The 22,382-nt window shown below is 35.6% G+C and overlaps 1 protein-coding gene across 2 annotated transcripts in view; it reads right to left on the bottom strand.

The window, feature by feature from the left end:
- Positions 1-3,995: 3,995 nt before the first annotated feature.
- Pwwp3b (PWWP domain containing 3B) overlaps positions 3,996-22,382 on the bottom strand; it is a 31,180-nt gene continuing 12,793 nt past the window's right edge. For both annotated transcript variants that reach the window (XM_021628655.2, XM_060374431.1), the window contains 3 exons: positions 11,366-11,494; positions 8,428-8,577; positions 3,996-7,798 (listed from right to left, as the gene is read on the bottom strand). In XM_021628655.2, coding sequence (XP_021484330.1) covers positions 5,546-7,579 — 2,034 coding nt within the window. In that variant the 5' untranslated portion in view covers positions 7,580-7,798; positions 8,428-8,577; positions 11,366-11,494 and the 3' untranslated portion in view covers positions 3,996-5,545. The remainder of the gene's footprint in view (positions 7,799-8,427; positions 8,578-11,365; positions 11,495-22,382) is intronic.

The following is a 22,382-nucleotide window of genomic DNA, read 5'->3' as shown; positions in this document are numbered from 1 at the left end:
ACAATCTTTCTACTCCATATTTTGATTTACTGACAGTATTATAAATGTTGGTCAGCGTTGAATAATTATTGGGAAGGTCAGTAAGAATACTTAGAGAAGTATTATTACAGGAGTCACAAAATTTAAAGAATTAAGGTTTAAAAAGAAATGTATAATATTTTAGCATTAGACAAGATATTATTATCCAGCCCTGGTTTATCTGGATCTCACTAAGACCAAGCTGGCCTTATACCCACCATGCATAGCCACATATATTTATATATAATTTTTTTGCATGGCCATACTCTTAACAGATTTATTTCTAATTTTTTTAATTTTTCATTATTATTATTATTTATTCACTTTTTATCCCACCTGTAGCCCCATCCGTCATCTCCTCCTGGTCCTATCCTCCCTCCTTCTTTCCCCCTATGTCCCTCTCTCATTCCACTAATATGGAAGGTCCTCCTCCCCTACTTTCTGACTCTAGCCTATCAGGTCTCACCAGGACTATCTGTATCCTCTTTTTCTGTGGCCTAGTAAGAATACCTCACCAGGGAGAGGTGATCAAAGAGCAGGCAACTGAGTTCATGCCAGTTACTGCCTCTGCTCCACTTACTAAGGAACTCGCATGGAGACTGAGCTGCCCATGGGCTACATCTGAGCAGGGTATCTAGGTCCTCCATACATCGTCCTTGGTTGATGCATCATCTCTGCAGGACCCCCTGGGCCCACATTTTTGGCTCTGTTGGTCTCCTTGTAGAGCTTGTTACCTCCAGGTCTTTATCTCCCAATTTTTCCACAAGACACTCTGAACTCTGCCCAAAGTTTGGCTATGAGTCTCCGCATCTCCTTCAATACCCTGATGGGTAGACTTTTTCAGAGCCCCCTGTGGAAGGCTCCTGTCCTGTTCCCTTTATTCTCCTACTTCCGATGTCTATCCTGTTAGCACTTCTAAATGAAGATTAAGCATCTTCCCTAGGGTCCTTCTTGTTGTTTAGTTTCTTTAGGACTATAGATTTTAGTATGTTTATCCAATATTATATGGTTAACATCCACTTATGAGTATGTATCATGTGTGTCTTTCTGCTGAGTTACCTCATTTAGGATGATCTCTTCTAGCTCCATCCATTATTTTATTAAGAAAAGAAAAACATATATAGTGTAGCTTACGTGTATACTGTGTATAAATATTACAGAAGTGCACTGTAATCTTTGAGGCCTTCACATTCCCTCACCACTGTCTCATTCCCTTATCCAGGGCAATTTCTAGTCCTGAAAGCTTCAATTTTGGTATTATTTACAGACACACCATTTATTTAACCATCCATGTTGTGGTTTTGCTTTAATTTTTTCTATGTTTAGGTACATGAATACTTACTGCTGCATTACAGTTTCCTACTGTATTTAGTAAAGTAGCATGCTGTAGAAATTTATGACCTGTGAGCAAGATGATACATCATGCAGCCTTGGTGTGAAGCAGAGCTAGAACATTTAAGTTTCTGTAAGCCCATGCTGTAATTTTTGCAGTGATTAAAGTGCCTAATATTTCCAAAAACATATTCCCGTTGTTAAATGATTCATATATCACATTTTAAATCAACTCATCCAACTATAAACATCTTTGTTGTTATTGCATTTTTTATTAGACCTGGTATTCTAAAGAATTAACTTTGAAAAAAAAATTTCCACCCTGTTTGTTGCTTCAGTGAAATGACTTGTTGCCAGTGAATTGAGATTTCTTAGTCAAGCTTCTGAGAGCCTATCAAATAAGCAATTTTATCTATATTATTTCTGAAAATCAACATCATAAATCTGTATAATGTTTGTATTATTTAATGTCCATTTATACTGGATGTCTCTGCTACCATTTCCAAACAAAAGTGTTAAATAAAAGGAAAATGGGGATCACTTATTCAATAAGAAATGCAACTTAATTTTCATTAAAGGGAGCCTCTGTAAGGTGAAGGAGGGAAAGTATTTCTATTTCCTTTTCTGAATAAAAGACATAAATTGAGTTGATAGTCATTACACTGAATATGTATAGGATCACAAATGAGGTTGAGATGAACCACACAATGAGGTAAAAACGTGGTAAGATCTAAGCATTTATTTTTATATGGTCATTACCTTTGCTAACGTTTATTCTTACAAAAGCTTGTAATCAGTTTAGGATTATCAATTCACTGCCTTTGGATTTTAACTTTTCACTGTATATATTTAACCATACATATTCTTATTTAGACTAAAGGAGAATATTTCTCTGCCTCATTCCTTAATTTCCAGATGTTTGAATATCTGTTTTCAGAAATTTCAGATTACTGCTATTGACAAGCTGAAGGTTCATACGATTATAGGAATTCAAGATTCTCATGTTTTCTGGGCAAGACAGTACATACGTGTAATCACAGCACTCCTTACGGCAGGCGGGGCATTGGGATCAGATGTTCACAATGAGCCTTAAATACATTTTAAGTTTCAGGGCATTTTGGGGTATATAAAAATCATCTCAAAAGTTTATCATTCTATCTTTATTCTATGTCTCAGACTTCCATTCTGTATCCATTGGATACAGATACATAGATGTATAGCCCTTTGAATGTTATGCATGGTCTCCATACAACTTGGCAGACCCCTTAATAAAATATGGTTTTGAAATTGAGCAGTTTTAACTGGAGATGGCAGTGGCTTTTACCTAATGGCTAGGATAGATGGTAAAATTGGCTTTTCCCTTGGACTAAAAAACCTAAGCTAAGGATCCAGCTTGGGACAAATTTATAAGCCACCTTAACAGCCCATAGTCTGGAATCAGTGTGAGGAAGCCAACTAAGCTAATTGTTTTCCACAAACAAAATACCATTTGATGGCCTAATCAAAGGACATGCCAAAAGATAAATGACATCTCTAAAGAAATCAGGTTCCCCAGTCTTTACCTCAAACAGAATATGCACGCATTCCCCTATGTGAGGAAACCTGAGGCTCTCATTTTTAAATACAGGCAATCAATAAGCTTAGTATCTCAGTATGATGTAGCACAACATAGTCATATTAAAAATTGTTACCTGTGTCTACTTTCCATTCTCAGAAAAAGATTTAAGGCACATATACTTGATCTGTTAATTTGCAATGATGAATATAGTAATAAGAGTGTATGAGAGCCTTCAGGTAGTGGTGGTGGTGCACATCGGTAATACCAGCAATTAGGAGGCAGGGGTAGGCAGATCTCTGAGTTTAAGGTCAGCATAGTCGACAGAACAAGGTCCAGGGTAGTCAGCCAGGGCTATACAGAGAAACCCTGTCTCAAAACAAAACAAAACAAAACAAAAAACAAAAATGGCTGCTCAGTAACCAATTGGTTTCCCAAAGTGAGGGGAACAAGGACTATTTCTAAAAGGAACTCAATGACTGGCTCTTTGGCCTCCCCACCCCCAAAGGGAGGAGCAGTCCTGTTAGGCCACAGAGGAGGGCTTTGCAGCCAGTCCTGAAGATACCTGATAAAACAGGATCAGATGAATGGGGAGGAGGTCCCCCCCATCAGTGGACTTGGAAAGGGGCACGGTGGAGATGAGGGAGGGAGGGAGGGAGGGACTGGGAGGGAATGAGGGATCGGGACACGGCTGGGATACAGAGTTAATAAAATGTAACTGATAAAAAAATAAAAATAAAATAAAAAATAAAATAAAAAAAAAAAACAAAAAACAAAAAACAAAAACAAGAAAGTGTATTAGAACACAGAAACAGCTTCCTGGGAATACCAAAGGGGACAATATGTTGGAATCAGAGACATTATCATATTGTAAATATAATCATTTTCCCAGAACATAGAGTTGACATATTGTTTGGTGTGTCATACTTTTCAAAGCTATATGGAAATCATAGGTTGACAGATTATGCATATTAAAGGAATGTTGGTAAATTTTAGGCAGGAACCAAAAATGGTTTTGTTAGATATGAAGGATAAATAATTGGGAAGGTTCTCTTCTAAAATAATATAAAGTCAATCATAAAAGTGGGCATTTATTTAGAATGACATTTTTAATCAAGAATTAAATGATGACAACAAGCACAAGGTTTAAACAAATTGTGTGTGTGCATATATATATATATGCTTGTACATATACTAATTTATACAAACACCACAACGTTTCTATACAACTAAAGTGAAATGAACATTTACTATAATGGTTTTATTATAAATCAAATACCAAAATTTTGCAAATTGTACACAAACATAGCCATATGAGATGAACTCAAAAGAAGAGCCCAAGAGTGGAAGCTGTCCCACTCTATGAGGTAAAAATGTAAATACGTTTGTGTTAAGCCCTTAGTACATCTTTTCACATCCAATTTTTTAAATATATGAGCTTTTCTAAGGTTTTTCTTATAAAAAAAAACTTGTATCAAGTACAAGAACAACTAAGTTTGTATACATAACCATATAGAGAATAACTACCACATGTAACAAGTAAGAACTTTTGCTGTAACATTTTTTTTTTCAAATTTCCAGATTCTGGTCCATCTAATAGGTTGGAATGATTTACCAGTTGGCATTTATGTTGTTGGAACCAATTGGAACCATTCTGTAAATAAGCCAGATGCTAAAGCTTGCTTGGTTTGAGACAAATAACTTTATATTTGAAGACAGGATTTTGAACAGGGCTTGCTTTTCCTCATTTATATCAAACTAGACATACTTTGAAGCAGCAACCCTGGACTGTAAGAGTGGTCAGACTGTTGACATAGTGACTTTAACCATCTTACACATGTGCTCAAATAGCTATATTAAGAAGATCTACTTATGATTATGAAGATAGCCAGAAGCTTATCTGTTTTAAGCAGTTATTCAGCACTGAAGGACAGACACTCCTTCAACTGTAATTGCAGAGAAGCGTAGAATGAAAAATTCTGTTCATGGATACCAGAATCATTTTCTGCATGCTTAGATGTTATACACACATACATGTAGATTACATGCAGATAACCCATTTACTTTCTAATTTTAGCTTGTTTTCTTGCAAAAGCAATTGTGGTTAGGTATACAATATAGCAAACTTTAATTATCTTTGGTTCTATGGTTTAGAGCTATTTTCCCAAAAATAAATAGGCATGTCAGGAAAAATAATTCAGCTATCTTAAGAGAGAACTCAGTATCAAAAACCTGAGCAAAAATATATAACTGATATTTGTTTTAGACATCTTTTCTAATCTCTTGCTTACAATCTAACACCAGTACAGGTTTATTAAACTGAATGTGCATAACATATTAACTATACAGCAAAGGCACAAAAATATCATGGAACAAAATAGTAGTTTCTTTTAAAGTTGCCTAAGAATTACGCATTCTAAAATATATTAGAAAATCAAACTGCCAAAAATATTTTGAAGCACAAGAAAATAAAGGTGGCTGTAGTGGTAGCTACAGATCACAAGATCTTAAAAACAAAAACCTTATAATCTAAAGAACTTCTTCTGCATTTTTACCAAATATTAACATGTTGGAACATTTAGAAGATTACTTTTCTAAAGTGTCGTCTAGGTTTCATTATGGTTTCAACTCTCAGCAGAATTAATGAGCTTCATTTCGTAGTGACTGCCGCCGCTTTCCAGATATGATTTTGGAATCATATAATTCCCTCTCCCTATAGCCAAGGGATGGGCCTTTTAGATACTTTGCCTCAGCCGCCTCATAATCTAAGCCATCAACAGCAGAAATTGAGCAAATAATTGCTTCTGGTAGAAGAACTTCCAAGATAAACTTAATTTTGTCATCTTTTATCAGAGTTAGCATCTTCTGGTCGATTTTTTTATAAATTTCTTGTAGATATTTCACTATCTCATCCAGTTGTTCTTCATCTTCAAAGTATGTTTCAATACAGGGTGTAAAACTCTTTGCATGCAAAAATGCTTTCAGCCATTTGGATTTTTTTGTGCCCTTTAAAATGCTCAGGAGGTGGTCCTCTGTTCCTTTTGCATTGACAATGAAGTCTACCAGGTTCTTGTTAGCACGATCCCGAGCAGGTTTCATTCGGTCAGGAAGAATTTTCTGGAAAGACATTCTCTTGGTGTGGGATGTCACAGGCAATTGGCCCCTTGTGTCTTCATTGTAAAGCTTTGGAAATATATTTCTGAAGGTATCTTGTTTGATTAATTTTCTGACTGGATAACTGATGTCAGCAGCATAATACTCAAAGAATGAGCCTGTAAAAGAACGACAACCTAGTCTAACTCTGTAGTCACAAATCAGTGACACACACCAATCGATACTTTCACGGTACTCCTCCCTAGCTTTCTCTACTAGTTCTTGTTTCTCTTTACAGTCATATTTTTTTAATCTTCTGAGAGACACTCTAACGCCTTTCTTTTGAGGATTCATGTTTGCCTCAACCAAAAGCACACTTGCTTTCCTCTCTTTTCGCCTAATACTTTTTATCACTGCTGGCCAAAATGGGTATTTTTGATATTTAAACCACACTATCATTCCGGTTTCAAATGCCCGTGTCTCATAACAGAGAATGAAGCGTGGGAGGTCTTCATCCTCATCATCGTCATTTTCTAATGCAGCTTCAAGAGCAGGATGTAGAGACAACAGCTTGCCAGAATCCCGGGCTTCTTCCTCAAGATCTTCTAAATCCAGTCTCTGAATTAGTAGATCACTGTTGACTGGATTATAGGCAGGTAGTGAAACCTGACATTCCCCTGAACACCCTGCAGCAGATGTTTCAGCACCAATTTCTGATTCCACAGAAGACTGACTTTGGCTGGCATAGAAACATGGATTCTGATTTGATGGGCCCTCTCCAGGATCCTCCACATTATTCTCTGAGGAGGTGACACATTCAGAGGAAACAGCTGGGACATCCGGGTAGATGTCCTGGGATTCTTCTTTGAGTACAGCAAGATCTTCTGATGGTGGGGAAAACTTTTCTTCTTTAATATAGTCATTTTCCTCTTTGAGTGATGAATTTAGGGACACGACTGTTGAGATATCAAACTTTTTTTTGTCTTCATCTTCATCGTCTGTAAATGAAGAATAAGTTTGGCTCCAGCTTAGGTTTTGTGATGACTTGGTTTCCATTTCACTTGACATACTCTGACTTCTTGTGTGCACCTGCGTCTTATCATCAGGCAGGGAATCATCACTCTCTGAGCACAGTAACATGAAAGCGGAGTCTTCTTGGAATTTTCTCTTAAGTCTCCGGAACTTCTTATGAGGAGGTGAATCAGGTGGCTGTTTTATGACATTTTCAGCTGCTGTAGAGGTATGTGCTTCATCTGATATGCTTTCTTGGCTCTGATTTGTTCTTTCTTTCACAATTTCCAGTGCCATTTTCAGTGATCTTTCATACACTGTCTCCTCTCTAGGTGGAACTTTGACCTCTGACTGTACTGCTAGTGAGGACACAATGGCTTTAACTTCACATTCACTTAGGGCTCTTGTGTCTTTGCTATCCACTGTAATTTTCTCATCCAGTGCAAGTATTTGAACTCCTAGGGAAAATGTCTTTTTCTTCTTACTGCCTAATGGAGTTGTACACCTATATAAAACTTTTGCTGGCCATAATTGGTCTTTCCAATTACATAGGACATATTCATTATCCATTATGATTTCGATTACTGTGCCAAGCAGTTAGTATTGCAGACAAAGAAATTGGCTGGCCTTGTGGTTACAAATACAAGTGCTATCAAAACAAGTCTTATTAAAGTTTCTTTCTGATTTAGAACCACAAAGAGTTTATGGCTTATGTGCACTGTTTTCTTCCACAAATATGTCCCCAGGTTACTTGAACATGTTGTTTGAATAAGAGAACTCTGGAAGATACTGTAATAGGGAAAACACTATTAACAAAACTATCTTGACACAGTACAAGGCAAGCAAATGCATGTAAAAGAGATGATCTAAAAAGAGCTATGTTCAATGAGAGACCAGACAAAAATGCAGCTTAATGGATAAGGAGGTAACACCTAGAAATAGACTGTATGATAACCACAATATAAGAATTTACTTTTTGCTAAAGAATATTTATCTGTATAGCTAAAAGTACTGTAGTTGTATGCTAGGGAATCTATGTCATTAGCTACTCTGCTATTTTTGTATTCCTAGTGGTACTCCCGTGGTAGGGATTCTTCAAATTTAGCATTCATGAGGATCATCTAGAAGGCCTCATTGACTGTTGAGCTCCATTTTCAAAGTCTCATTCAGAAGTTCTAGATTGAGTTAAAAACTGTAATTTTACTAAGTTCTCAAATGTTCCTAAATACTTCATTAACACTAAAGGCAGTCTACGATCTGAGCACATGGCTTTACTCAAGCTTTTAACTGAATTATGTTAATATAAAAGTTGCTTTTAAATTTAAAATGCTACAGATGCAGAACAGGAAGCAAAATCAAGTATTTAAGATATCAGCATGTTTTCAAATGAGAAGTGTCCCCTGATGGGAAGAGCTTACCCTCTGTCCTGTAGATGATGGTGGTCTTCCAATGTAAGATCCAAATATCTTGAGCCTCACGCTAGCAGATTTCCAAGCAGGACTTTCTAGGCTCAAGTTGAATCACATGCAGACTTCCCACGTCATAGGCACCTCTGATATTAACCAAGGCTGTACAAAAGAAAGATAGAGAATTAAATCAATAAAAGAAAAAAATTGTAAAATAAACCTGCCTACCAAAAGTAATTGGCATGCCATTGTGAAACATAGGGATGAGATGAAATCTTTTCATTAATGTAGATGTCATATTTGGTTTCTCTTGTGTTTTTTCAAGATGGAATATTCTTTACATTCATGCTGAAATAGATCTTACTCTAGAAAAGTATGTGGTGAGACATGAGGGGAGGTAACAAATTATCTTGTGTCTACTATGAATCACAGTATAGATTTTCTGATTGAATCTTCCCATTAATCATTATATGGATTTCTTATTTAAACTTAACGTTATCAATGCTATCACAGTTACATGACACACTTTATGTCGTAATCTTATTAATAAGAAAACAGTTTCACTGTTTGTTTGCTTGCATCATAAAAATGGTCGCCTGAAGGAAATTCAGGCTTTCTGGTGCTTACGCCATCTTGTGATCAGTACCAGAAATGCAGCCTGTGGTGATATAAAGAAAGAAAAGTCACAGATCATCCTTCGATTTTACCAAGGAAGACTCAGGAGACAGATGCTGGGGAGAATGCCTGCTAGCTTAGAGAGACAAAGAAAGGAACCAGCTGACCTTCCTACTCAGCTGAAGTCACAAAATAAAAAGTGTTTCTTATTCAGCTCACATAGCAGATGGAAAAGGCCCGATAGCTTAGCCAATAGCCCAGGAGGAAAACAAAAACAAACAAACAAAAAAAACAAAAGCTAAAAGGCAAAGGGCTAAGAGCTTGCTTCTTCTTCATGCTGCCTTAAATAACATTTAACTCAAAATCCATCCTTTCTGTTAAATCCCTGTCATCTGGTTACTTGCTCTACCTCTTGACCTAGGGTTAACATTAACTCCCGTTTACAGAAAGCTCTTGGATTTAAGGTATGTGCTAGGGATGAGAGACACCATAATCATCTCTTTACAATAAAAATAAAGTTGTTGGATTAAACATGTATGTTAAGACTGAACCACACCAACACAGTGAAATAGGTTTTCACTGTGCACAATCTTGGGGTTCACAATGGGATCAAATATCCTGCAACATGGTCCCTTAACACAAGATCCTTCTTATGGGAGAAGGATATAAACTGTACTAGCCAGTTAGGAGACTCCTTGGGTTTTTATAATTCTTTCTGCTAAATATAAGGGTTTAGGGCTGGGGATGTAGCTCAGTGTTAGGGTTTGCCTGGTCCGTTTATGATCCTGGGTTGAATTCCCAGTACCACATAAAGATTTAAAAACCTTAAAAAGTATAGGATAGAAACAAGATGTTGTTTTCACCACAGTCTTTCTATTGGTCCAGAGACTTATTAAGATCGAAATGATATAAAATACGTATGCAAATAATAAAAGTACAACTTGACACAAATATCCACCATGAATATTCTTTCTAGAAATTTTTTAGACAGATGAATGAATCCCCATTTCAAACCAGGTTCACAAAACCCACTCAAGAGTATGGTTTGAACATAAGTCTATATAAATATTTTCTACTTGATTTTACATAACTTATTAAATGAGGTTTGTTCCAAGTGTATAATAATTTATCTCAATATTTCCCTGAAGATGAAAAAACTCAAATAAAAATAAACTAGTATTTTAAAAATATAGACTGATAAAGCCATCCCTGATTCTCTAATTCTACAGATCATGTGTATTTTTGTTATAAATGTATTTTTCAGATTTAGCTGCATACATTATAGTAACATACATATATTAAGACAGCATATATAAACTTGTTAAATAATTTCTCTTTATCATGTACTATTTCTCAGAAACTTTCAAATTACTTCAGTGTGGTGGCTAAAGTTTTCTATTTACTATGTACTTAATACTACAGTTTGCATGTATTATGTTATATAATATTCTTTAAAAGCTTATAGGAATAAACCAAATATTTTGTTTTATCTGTACACTTAGATGATACAGAAAATTGATTTGGGCAACCAGGGTTCCATGTATGACCTGAAATAATGAACTGCAAGGAGACCACACACAGATTTATAATCAGAACAGCAAACAATTTTTTTCACTTTTGAAAAAAATGTATGGTTGTGGAGGCATAGATGTATGTTTTTGAATGTGTTTAAAAGAAAATGGATGTGCTATTTGAGCTTCATTTTTCTTTCGCAGTTAAATAATCACGAGGCAATCTAATCTTTATGATATTGAAATGGGTTAAACGTATTAAAATAGAAACTTGACTACTCAGAAATGATGAATGTTAACATAGAAATTTCTGTCACTTTGTTTCCAACCACACACTTACACATGCATAGAGTATCAGTTCATGTCTTTACACAGCTGCACATTTGATCTCCTTCCTGTATTCATATGCATGTTACATATACATACTTTTCTGTGTATCCCAATTAGCAGATGTACTGTTATTGAATATTTCTGTCAGTTTTATTTCTGTGTAAATGAATAAATGTTTGAAACTTCATAGAATAACAGAATGCCTCATAATAGCAAAAAGGTTTGCCAAGTTAGGAAATTAGCATGGACGGCCATGCTGCAATGAAGCCTTAATTTAGAGGCTGTAATCTGATCACCCCTCTCCCCTCTGTGGACTTAAAAAAAAAAACCTTGGGAGAAACAGAAGTTCCAGAGGATTAATGCCCTCAAAATGCCAGAAATTCTCTAAAAATCATAAACTGTTCCTTCCACTCCAAGATCACCCTTCCTTTTTTCGCAGTTTCATCCCAGAGCTCCGACAAGTCACTAGAAAATAAATTTAAGTCAGACATTACCTTGAAGCTTCTTGTCAGCTGCAGCCTGGTAAAATACAGCTCCTCCCCCAAGACTGGCAGGACAGAACTCACAGGCACTGCTCAGAGAAGGCTCCACCTCCAGAGTGATGCAAAACAGAAAGCCACTCCCTGAATTACAGGAGACACAAGTGCCAAGAAAAACCGCTGAAGTGTTGAGACTTAGAAGTGTTCCCCTTTAAAGAACTTTACAGTGTAATAGCAACAAGGGTCAGTCTAATTTCCATTCAAACCGTCAGGGTGGATGATTTCTTGAGGAGGAAGCAAAACACTTTATCTCATAGTAAAAAAGCCCTAGTTTAAATATTTCTTACATATTTTAATTAGCGTTCTCTGCCATCCTGTTTATAAGTGACCTTTCTTTCTCTTTTCTTCTTTTTTATTACTGTCCTCACTGAAATAATGGGCTTCATTCTGAACTCTTATCATGCATACATGCATCGTATGCTTTTGCTCTTATTTATCACTTATTGCCCTTTTTGTTCCCAATTCCCACTCTGACTGGTCCTGTTCCTCTTCCCAAGCATACCCCCTCGAACTTGCTCACACAATACATCCACACCCCTCAAATGCACTTAGAATAAGAACACAAAAAAAGAAAACTATACAACAAATTCCTACATGAACACAGATGCAAAATTTCTCAATAACATACTTGCAAACCAAATATATTTCATGGTAAATTGAAAACCATGTTGGTCAACGTCTTTTTATGTAGAATGAGAAAGATATTGATTAGGATTACACAAGAACTTTACATTAATTGAGATAATTTTTTTTTCTTCTCTGTGTGCAAAATGTGGTATGTCTCTGCTTTGACTCAGGTCTTACATTCTTCAGGAATGCCTCAACGATTGCTTCATATACATATTTATTTCTGACTAGAAGTTGAAAAAAAATCATTTGTTTGGAAAGAAGTTAGCCATTTCTGTGTATCATTTCCTATAACAGGAAGATGCTTTTTCTAGTATTTTGCTGTTATGTTTCACACTTGGGAAAATCACTGCAGGGAAAACTTTTTTTAATTTACATGCATTTTGTTCATCAGAATATTTTTATGGTAATTTTAAATTAGAAAGCTAATTTAAATATATTATACTTAAATTGTAATTGATAACTTGAGATATGCAGTGTGTTATTTTCCTTAGTATAGCACACTATATTACATTATGCATATGGTATAAGTTTTAAATGTATTTTTTGTTTTTTCCATCTTTTAAAAATTGAATTTTATTTATATATTTATTTATTACAACTTATTCACTTTGTATCCCCACTGAAGCCTCCTCCCCAGACTCTTCCAAATCACACCCCCCTCCCTCTTCTCCTCCCATGCCCCCTCCCTAGTCCACTGATAGGGGAGATTCTCCTCCCCTTCTATCTGACTCTAGCCTATCAGGTCTCATCAGGAGTGGCTTCATTGTCTTCCTCTGTGGCCTGGTAAGACTGCTCACCCTTCAGGGGGAGCTGATCAAAGAACTTTACACTGAGTTCCTCAGAGACAGCCAATTACCAGGGAACCCCCTTGGAAACTGAGCAAAAAAAAAAATCACATTTCATAACCTTTATTATCAGAGTAATAAATACTAATCGACTATAATAAAAGTCATCTGTAAGCTGGGATGTTGTTGGTGACTCTAATAAATATATCATGCAATGTTTGTAATATTCACAAATCTCACACATTCACTTCCTAAAAATATTTAATGTAGGTCATCAACTTGCTCTTTTAAGACAGGATGCTTTGTTTCAAGCAGTCACTAAAGAACCCAATCTTCTTCCATCCTATGGCTTTATCATCTTCTCCGGCCTAGAAATCCTTTAGTTACATATATATATATATATGTATATATGTGTATATGTATGTATATTTTAGTTACATATATATGTAACTAAAGGATTTATATATATATAGTAACTAAATATATAGTTATAATATATAGTTATATATGTAAATATATATATTTCTGATTAGGTATCTAAGAAAGAGGGAAGATGGACAGTCCTATGGACAGTTTTAAGGGCTATGTCTGACAAATCTCACCACTAGCCTCTGTCCTCTAACCAGAATGGAGCACAAACTACCATAAAGCCAAGATAATGTAGGCTCCTGGTGATTCAAGAGGGCCATTTTAAAATCTGTCCACCACAACACTGTATGATTTAATATTTATGACATTTTCAAAATAAAAGAATACTAATAGTGAAAAGATCAGCATTGCTGATGTTCCATATGGGAGAGGGTATAGCTATAAAGGAATAGCACAAGAACATCATGGTGGGTGGTGATGCAATACTGTCTTCAGACTGTGGTGGTGGTTATAAGAAACTAAATATATGTTAAACCATAAAGAAATCATACAATAAAGTTCAAGTATAATGTATGATTCTCTAGAATACAATTTTAATCTATAATACAAAGAATAAAGATTTAAACACAGTATATAATAATAACCACTATACAAAAATCAACTCTGTAAGAACTTTAAGAACCATCTCTTTCTAGGGTGTATTTAGTATGAAGAGCAAGAATAACATATTTATACATTACTAAAACGTACTTGAAGTACTTTATCTTAAGATATAAAAAGACAAAAGAGAATGTCAGTAACAACAAACTTAAGAATGACAAATCTCTAGATATCTTATGACATCCTAGGTTTTTCGGAGTTTATCATACATCAATGTTAAATTAAATATCAAAGGGTGATATATATGAATGCTTAGTTGCCAGGAAATGGTACTGTTTGGGTAAGGATTAAGAGGTGTCATCTTGCTGGAGAATGTGTGTCTCTGGAGATGGGCTTTGATGTTATACTGCCCACCCCCATGTGTGTGTGTATGTGTATGTGAGAGAGCGAGCATAGCTACCTTCCAAATATCACTCAGAGATTCACATTGGAAGTTACCTATCACTGGAAAAGGAAAAACTACCGAGAAAGCTCTAACTTTCAAGTTCCAGGTCCAGAAGTACCCACAAAAATTGAGGCTACCCTAGGGAATACTTCCTGCCTCATTGTGAATCTAATACCTAATACTAACAATGACAAAATGGGAAGATCATGAAGACAGACTCCATTCTGGTAGTATAAGTATTTAGGGACTACTGAAAATTTAGGATAAGGAATCATGGAGAAAAAAAATGTAGTGCACCAGCTTCTACTTGAAAACCTAATAATGCAAGCCAATAAGAATAAGATGATAAGTTACAAGAAACATATTTTTAAGATATATTTAAACATATTTTTAAACATCAAACATATTTTTAAGATACCAACATTTACCCAATACCGGTAACACAATAAAAAGTACAGAAAATCATAGACTATTATCTCTTACAAACACAGAAGCAAAAATTCTCATCAAATGCAAACACTCAAAGCAATAACATAGATAAAAATATATTATGATCAAATGAAATTCATACTTGGGAATGTAAGGATTGACAACATTCCCAAATCCATCAATTAAACTTACCACACTAGAAGATGGAAAAAGATAAAAAAATCATAGTAACACAGCTTCAAGCATTTAGAATAGAAACACTGAGCACATTATAAAACAAACCATTCTTCCTCAATCATATCTCCAACATTTACAAAAACACTACAGTTGTCAATATACTTAGTAGTAATACGTGGAATGCCATTCTGCTAAAACCAGGAAAACATGAGAATATCTGCTTTTATTCAATCCTGGATTGGAGGACCCAGTGAATAAAATAAGACCTGAAAAATAAATTAATCATGTCTGTCCTGGAAAGGTAAAAGTAAAACTGCATTAGTAGGTAACATGAATGATCTATAAAGAAAACTGTAATGAAATAACCATTCTAGAGTTGACTATGTTTCTATACTAAAAAGATTGAAACCTCAAGTTTTAAAACTCCATGTATAATTTTATTTTAAAAATACAACAAGTAAGGGTAGGAAACAGTCCTGTTGGTAAAGTGTTTACATTGCAAACACAATGATCTGAATTGGCTCCCTATGACCCATATTTAGAAAGCCAGGTGTTGTGGTTTGTGCTTGTAATCCAGTACTTGGATAGCAGTGACAGATGGATTCCCCAGAGATTCCTAGCCAGCCAAGCTTACCCACTTGTCAAGTTTCAGGTGAAGGAGAGATCATTTCAAAAAAACCAAGTGTAAGATTGATGTGTTGGAAACTTTAATATGCTGAGGCAAACATAGATATTAATAAATAGGGACATATACCATGTAGACTGACAGAAACCCTAATTTTAAGGTATAAAATTTTCCATATATATATATATATATATATATATATATATATCACTATAAGTTCAATATAAAATCTCAGCAGGCTTTTTGTGGAAGTTGAAAGAATTAAATTTAAAGTGTGTTTGGAAAAGTACAGGAAGTAGAGGAGCCAGAATGATGATACTCAAAAGGAAGTATAAAAGGTTAAAAACTCACATTACCTAATTTCAAGACTATGGTAATCAAGATAATATATGTTATCAACATAAGATTGACATATATAGGTCAACAGATCACAAACAAACCAGCAAATAATGCCTACTGAATTTTAAAAAGTTTTTTTGATAAATGGTACTGGAACATTTTAAGCAATATTTTTGCCTTGATCCTTTAGCTAAGGCTATGAACAAAAAAAAATCATTGAAAATTTTTCATGAGCTTATATGTAAAGCCAAAATCTATAAAATATTGGTAGAATGTCTTTGAGACTTTAGATAGGCCAAAGGCTTATTAAAATACAGTGTCAGAAAAACATGAACCCTAAAAATTTTAAAATTGGACTTTTAAGTTTTTTCATATTTTCCAAACTAAAATGAAAAGAAAATTCAGAGTTGGAGAACTTTTGTGTAAAATATATACTTCTTATAGGGCTTGTATCCAGAATCTATAAAGTGTTCTTAGAATTTAGTAAGACCAACATCTCAATTAAAGTACATGATTTATAAAAAAAAAAATAAAAGTTTAATTTAAAATATAAATGATTTGCAGTTAAAGGCATGAAAATACATTCAACACCATTAGTAAGTATACATAAGTAAAAGCATAATGAGTCATCATTAATACCAATTATAATAATGGCTGGTATTAAAGAAAAAAAACCCAAAACATTCACAGGATAGATTTTAGAAAACAATGCAGAGTAACTCTCACATATTGCAAAAATATCAAATACACTTTGGAAACAGCCCAGAAGTTGTTAATTGTAGTTAAGTATTCTTAATCATTCAAAGCCAGAAATTCCACTCTGACGTATTTACTCAAGTGAAGTAATAAACTCACAGATATACACACACAGACAATGGTCTGCATTGACTTCTTTAATAATAATTACAAAAACCTATAAAACTATTAATGAGTGGTTACACAAATCATGGAACATCCATATCATACAATATTCTTCAGCTACATTAAGGAATAAACTACTTATACATGTAACTGTGCTGGTGAATATCTATCAATCAATATAGTGAAACTGCTAGATTTAAAAAGCTATTTTATGATTCCATGTATATGACATCCTGGGAAAAGAAAATCCACAGCGACAGAAAAAAGCTTGCTAATTTTCAGAAAGTGGAATAGAGACATTCTACTGAATACAGTGAGGTCTGAATGCCATATTTTGGAGTTAAGAAGGCATTCCATTACCACCTAACTGAATTGCATTGTGATTAAGTTTGTCAAAACTCATCAATATGTACAGTTTAAAAAAGAGTGAATTTAGCTGGGCACATTGGCACATGTCTGTAATTCCAGCACTCGGGGAGGCAGAGGCAGCTGGATCTCTGTGAGTTTGAGGCTAGCCTGGGTCTGTAAAGTGAATCCAGGACAGCCAAGACTACAGGGAACAACCCTGTCTCGACAAACAAACAAACACACAAAAAGTGAATTTAACGCTACATAAATTATGCCTCAATAAATCTGAGTTTTCGATAAAAGAGGGCATCAATTAACCAGAATGTAACTCATAAAAGACATTTATAGTCTACTCTGATTGTAATGGAAATAAACAGAATTTTAGTTTTTCTTTAGTTTAATTGACTACCAGAGAAGGTTGTGTGTACCAGAAGTATAAAATATCCTTTTAAATACTGAAAAAAAATCTATTATTAGAAATTAAATTATTTTAATTTTCTATAATATTTTTATTACTGTGTTATTTTAAAGCATTTGGGAGGCTTCCAAGATATGTAGCATTTGATGTGATTATCTAACTCTTCCTGTAAGTGTTCATGTCTTTGCTAACTAGCTCTTCCATTGAGTTAGCAAATGACAAATGTATCCTATAGCTTATGAAATTTATTCTCTTTGGGACAGCTTTAATCAGACTGAAAGCCTCCCATGGCAGTCAAATATATAAGGAAAAAGAAGAGATAAGAAAGAAGGCTGGGGAAAAAAAGAGTACCCAAATTCTACTTCTCAAGATGGGAAAGCTGGTTACTAGTGTGTACCCACTGAAAAGTAGCTTCATAATACAGAAGACACACATTAGCTACAGAGTAAGTATTAGTATTTTTATGCATTAAGTTCATAAAAAATAGGAATTGTCTAGCAAAATATTCTCAAAGATCAGTGGGGGTCCATGGACATTGTTAAAGACACTGTAAAAGTAATCTTAGACAAACTACTCAGTGACCTATAAAACAGAGGTACACTTAACAAAGGAACTTAACAGTAAACAGAGTATCCCAAATGGACTAAATGGCAAGCTGCATTATGTCACTGACAGGAAGAAAATAACTCCATAATCTTTGTTCAAATAATTTTGACTTGACATAAAAACTTTAAAAAAGGAGAACAAAAACCTAAACAGTTCTGCATTTCTCCATTACTGTTAAAATTTATAGAATGCTAATAGATAAGATTACTCAGAGTTAAGGTTATGGATTGTGTAATGGAAAATATCTTAAAGAATAAAATTAAAAAAAAAAGGAGACAAGGGCCTTACAATGCATCCACACAACACATACACAAAGCTCTATTATATGCCCAGACTACTAAGCTGTGCCTTTCTTCACTGAAGTATCAGTGAGAAAGACCTATCTAAGATCACCTACTGGAAATTTAAAGAAAAAGGAATACTCCTCAAAACATTTGTGATAGGAAAAAAAATCTAGGCATGACCAAACTTATTCTTATCATCCAGATTCTAGTAGTTTTGGGTGAGGCCATCAGAGAGACTTTGAAGGTGCAAATAAATACCAATTTTCTCAGGCTCCTGCTATGGCAAGATCCTCTGATATAATGTATAGACATGGGGTTTGGAACCCAGTTCTAAATATACTAGCAAACTAAATAGGCAACTTGTACCACCTAATATCAAAACATATTCCAAGTGGTAAATATTTCTTGGAGGATCAGCAGCAGCCTAAGTGGGTAACACCAGGTAGACACTGATTACACAGAAGTTAAAGTGTAAGTTCAGTATAAACCATGGATGGTCTAAATATGGATTTGATTCATTAGTACATCTAGATTTAGGCAAGAAATCAATCAGTGAGCTTTTAATCATCCTGAAAAGCCGTTAGGTCAAAGTCAAAGTGGTTTATGTTTGACTACCTGACTTAACAAGAACATCAGTCATTTTAGAGGCATCTGAAAACTTTTAAATGAGCCTAAATAAAGGGCTGGGGAACTATCTCAGTAAAGTGCTTGCCATACGTGAAGAACTAAGCTTGTGCCTACAATCCCAGGTTTAGGGATGTAGACAGGAGGACCCCTGGAGCTTGCTAGCCAGTCTGGGGAACTCCAGGTTCAGTATGATACGTTGTCTCAAAAATGTGTATAGTGATTGAGGAAGACACCCAATGCAGACCTCTGCCCTCCACACACACAAGCAGGAGCCACCCCCATGAACAATATACATAATCCAATAAAAGAAAAAAAGCTTGAACAAATAATTTGAATATATGACACTAGATATTAATTTTTAAAAAGAGCAGAGGGTAGGCAAAAGTTTCAGCACTTTATAGTGCTTGCTGCTTTTTCGGTGTACCTGTGTTCATTTCCCTGTACTACAACTGCCTGCAACTCCAGCATCAGGAGAAACAACACCCCTTTTTTGGCCTCCACGGATACGGACGGATATACACACACACCAGACACCACACACACAAATCTTTAAAAAATAAAGGAAAAGTTTCTTACCACCAGGTCAAGATATAAGATCGTGGTTAGGAAAAATTTTTAAAAAGGTACTTTTATGTTTTAATACATAGTCCCTATCATAGCCACTGTTTAAAAGGAATGAGAATGTGTGCTGGTGACAAATGTGAGATAGGCAAGAAGAGCAGAGTACCTCAGGGGTACCATTCCCGTTATTATTTTGGTACTCTAAGAGCTTTCAAAGTTTAGTCTAGAAACTCCTTTTTTTTTTTTCACTTACATAACTTATCAGTGCTGCTTACCATGCTTATCTGCCCATGTCAGCCAGATGTCTGTGTCTCCTACACTGGCCCAGATACAACAATAACCTATCATTTAGAGGAAGACAGTCAGAGGATTGGAATGACTGACATGGCTACGTATTTTCAGGATGCTTTCCATGGGTCTCTTGTGAGTCATATATTTGGCTTGGAAATGACAGTATTTCAAAAGTAGCTATCATTGTGAATATTTGTCTAATTTCATTATTGAGCTTTAATACATACATTTTCCTCAACTTAGAATCATATTCACAGAAACTCAGATTTTGAAAATATCACAATTAAACTACATTTGAGTTGTTCTATGGACACACTGGGATATACAGAGAGACAGACAGACACACATTCCAGAATCACTAGTAGAGATGGCTATGAATCTATATAATCCCAGCAGTAGGGAGGCAGAGATAGATAGCTGCAAATTCTAGCCCAATCTAGTGTACATAGCCAGCATCGGGCAAGCCTGGACTATAGAGTAAGGTCCTACTCAAAAGAAAAAAACAAACAAACAAACAAAAAACAAAAAACACAGGGGGCTGGAAGGGTTTCTAAGTGATTAAATGCCATTGTGGCTTTTTTAGACCACCTGGGACTGAATCCCAGAGGCATACAAATGGGTCACAGACCATTTGTAACTCTTTTTTAAATTTTTATTTTTATATTAATTACATTTTGTTCACATTGCATCCCAGCTGAAGCCCCTACCCTCATTCCCTCCCAATTCCACTCTCCCTCCCATGCCCCTCGCCAAGTCCACTGTTTGGGGAGGTTGTCCTTCCCTTCCATCTGACCCTAGCCTATCAGGTCTCATAAGGACTGGCTGCATTGTCTTCCTCTGTGGCATGGTCAGGCTGCTTCCGCCTCAGGGGGAGGTGATCAAAGAGCCAGCCATTGAGTTCATGTCAGAGATGGTCCCTGTTTCCCTTACTAGGGTACCCCCTTGCAGACTGGCTGCCATGGCTACATATGTGTAGGGGTTATAGGTTATGTTCATGCATGGTTCTTGGTTAGATTATCAGTTTCAGAAAAGACCCCTGGGCACAGAATTTTTGGTTTTGTGGCTCTCCTTGTGGAGCTCCTGTCCCCTCCAGGACTTTCTATCTCCCCCTTCTTTCATAGGACTCCGTGCACTCTGCCCAAAGTTTAGCTATGGGCCTCAGCATCCGCTTTGATACCCTGCTAAGTAGAGTCTTTCGGTGGCCCTCTGTGATAGGCTCCTGTCCCGTTCCCTGCTTTCTGTCTCTTCCGATGTCCGTCCCATTTGCCTGAGTGAGGACTGATCATCTTACCCAAGGTACTCCTTCTTGCTTAGCTTCTTTAGGTATACAGATCTATCCTATATTTATCTTATATGATAGTATACATGAGTGACCCCCAAAATTCAACCAGAGAACTCCTTCAGCTGATAAATACCTTCAGCAAAGTTGCTGAATACAAATTAACTCAAAAAAATCAGTACCCCTACAATATATGAAAGACAAAAGGGCTGAGAAAGAAATTAGGGAAGCTATACCCTTCACGATAGCCACTAATAATATAAAGTACCTTGGTGTGACTCTAACCAAGCAGTGAAAGACATGTTGAAAAAAAAAAAAAAAAAAAAAAAAACAACAACAACAACAAAAAAACTTCCAGTCTCTGAAGAAAGAAATTGAAGAAGGTATCAAAAGATGGAAAGGTCTCCCATGCTCATGGCTTGGCAGGATTAAATAGTGAAAATGGCCATCCTGTCAAAAGCAATCTACAGATTCAGTGCAATTTCCATCAAATTACCAACACAATTCTTTACAGACCTTAAAAGAACAATTCTCAATTTCATATGGAAAACAAAAAACTCAGAATTGCCAAAACAATCCTGTAGAACAACAGATCATCTGGAGGTATCACTATCCCTGATCTCAAACTGTTACAGAGCAATAGTAATAAAAACTGCATGGTACTGGCATAAAAACAGAATGGTAGATCAATGGAATCGAATAGAAGATCAAGAAATAAACCCACACACCTATGGATACTTCATTTTTGACAAAGAAACCAAAACCATACAATGGAAAAAAGATAGCAACAACTATCAACAACTAACAACAAATGGTAGATCCGTATTGATCACCCTGAACAAAACTAAAGTTGGATCAAAGTCCTCAAGATAAAACCAGACACACTAAATCTGTTAGAAGAAAAAGTGGGAAAGAGCCTTTAACTCATTGGCACAGGAGACAACTTCCTCAATTCAACAACAGCACAGGCTCTAAGATCAACAATCATTTGTAACTCATGCCAGGGGATTCATCACCTTCCTCTGTCTTCAAGGGCATTGCACATATGTGTCACATAGACAAGCCTCATACACACAAAATAAAGAAGCAAGCAAACAAAAAGAACATTGGCAACACTGCCTTGCACCAAGCAGTTTTGTTTCCTGTCATAACTATATGACTAACTGAAGGCTGTCTTGATTTTCACTCCAGCTGAGTTCTAGCAGAGCATTTACTCTTCTGGGCACTTTTGCATTTGCATTACAATTCTAGGGCTCACAAAGATCATAAGTACACTGTCTACATCATTTGAAAATGTG

This window comes from Meriones unguiculatus, chromosome X (assembly GCF_030254825.1).
Source record: "Meriones unguiculatus strain TT.TT164.6M chromosome X, Bangor_MerUng_6.1, whole genome shotgun sequence".
Classification (NCBI taxonomy): domain Eukaryota; kingdom Metazoa; phylum Chordata; class Mammalia; order Rodentia; family Muridae; genus Meriones; species Meriones unguiculatus.
The sequence above is the reverse complement of the archived record's forward strand: the minus strand, read 5'-3'. Positions and strand labels throughout refer to the sequence as shown.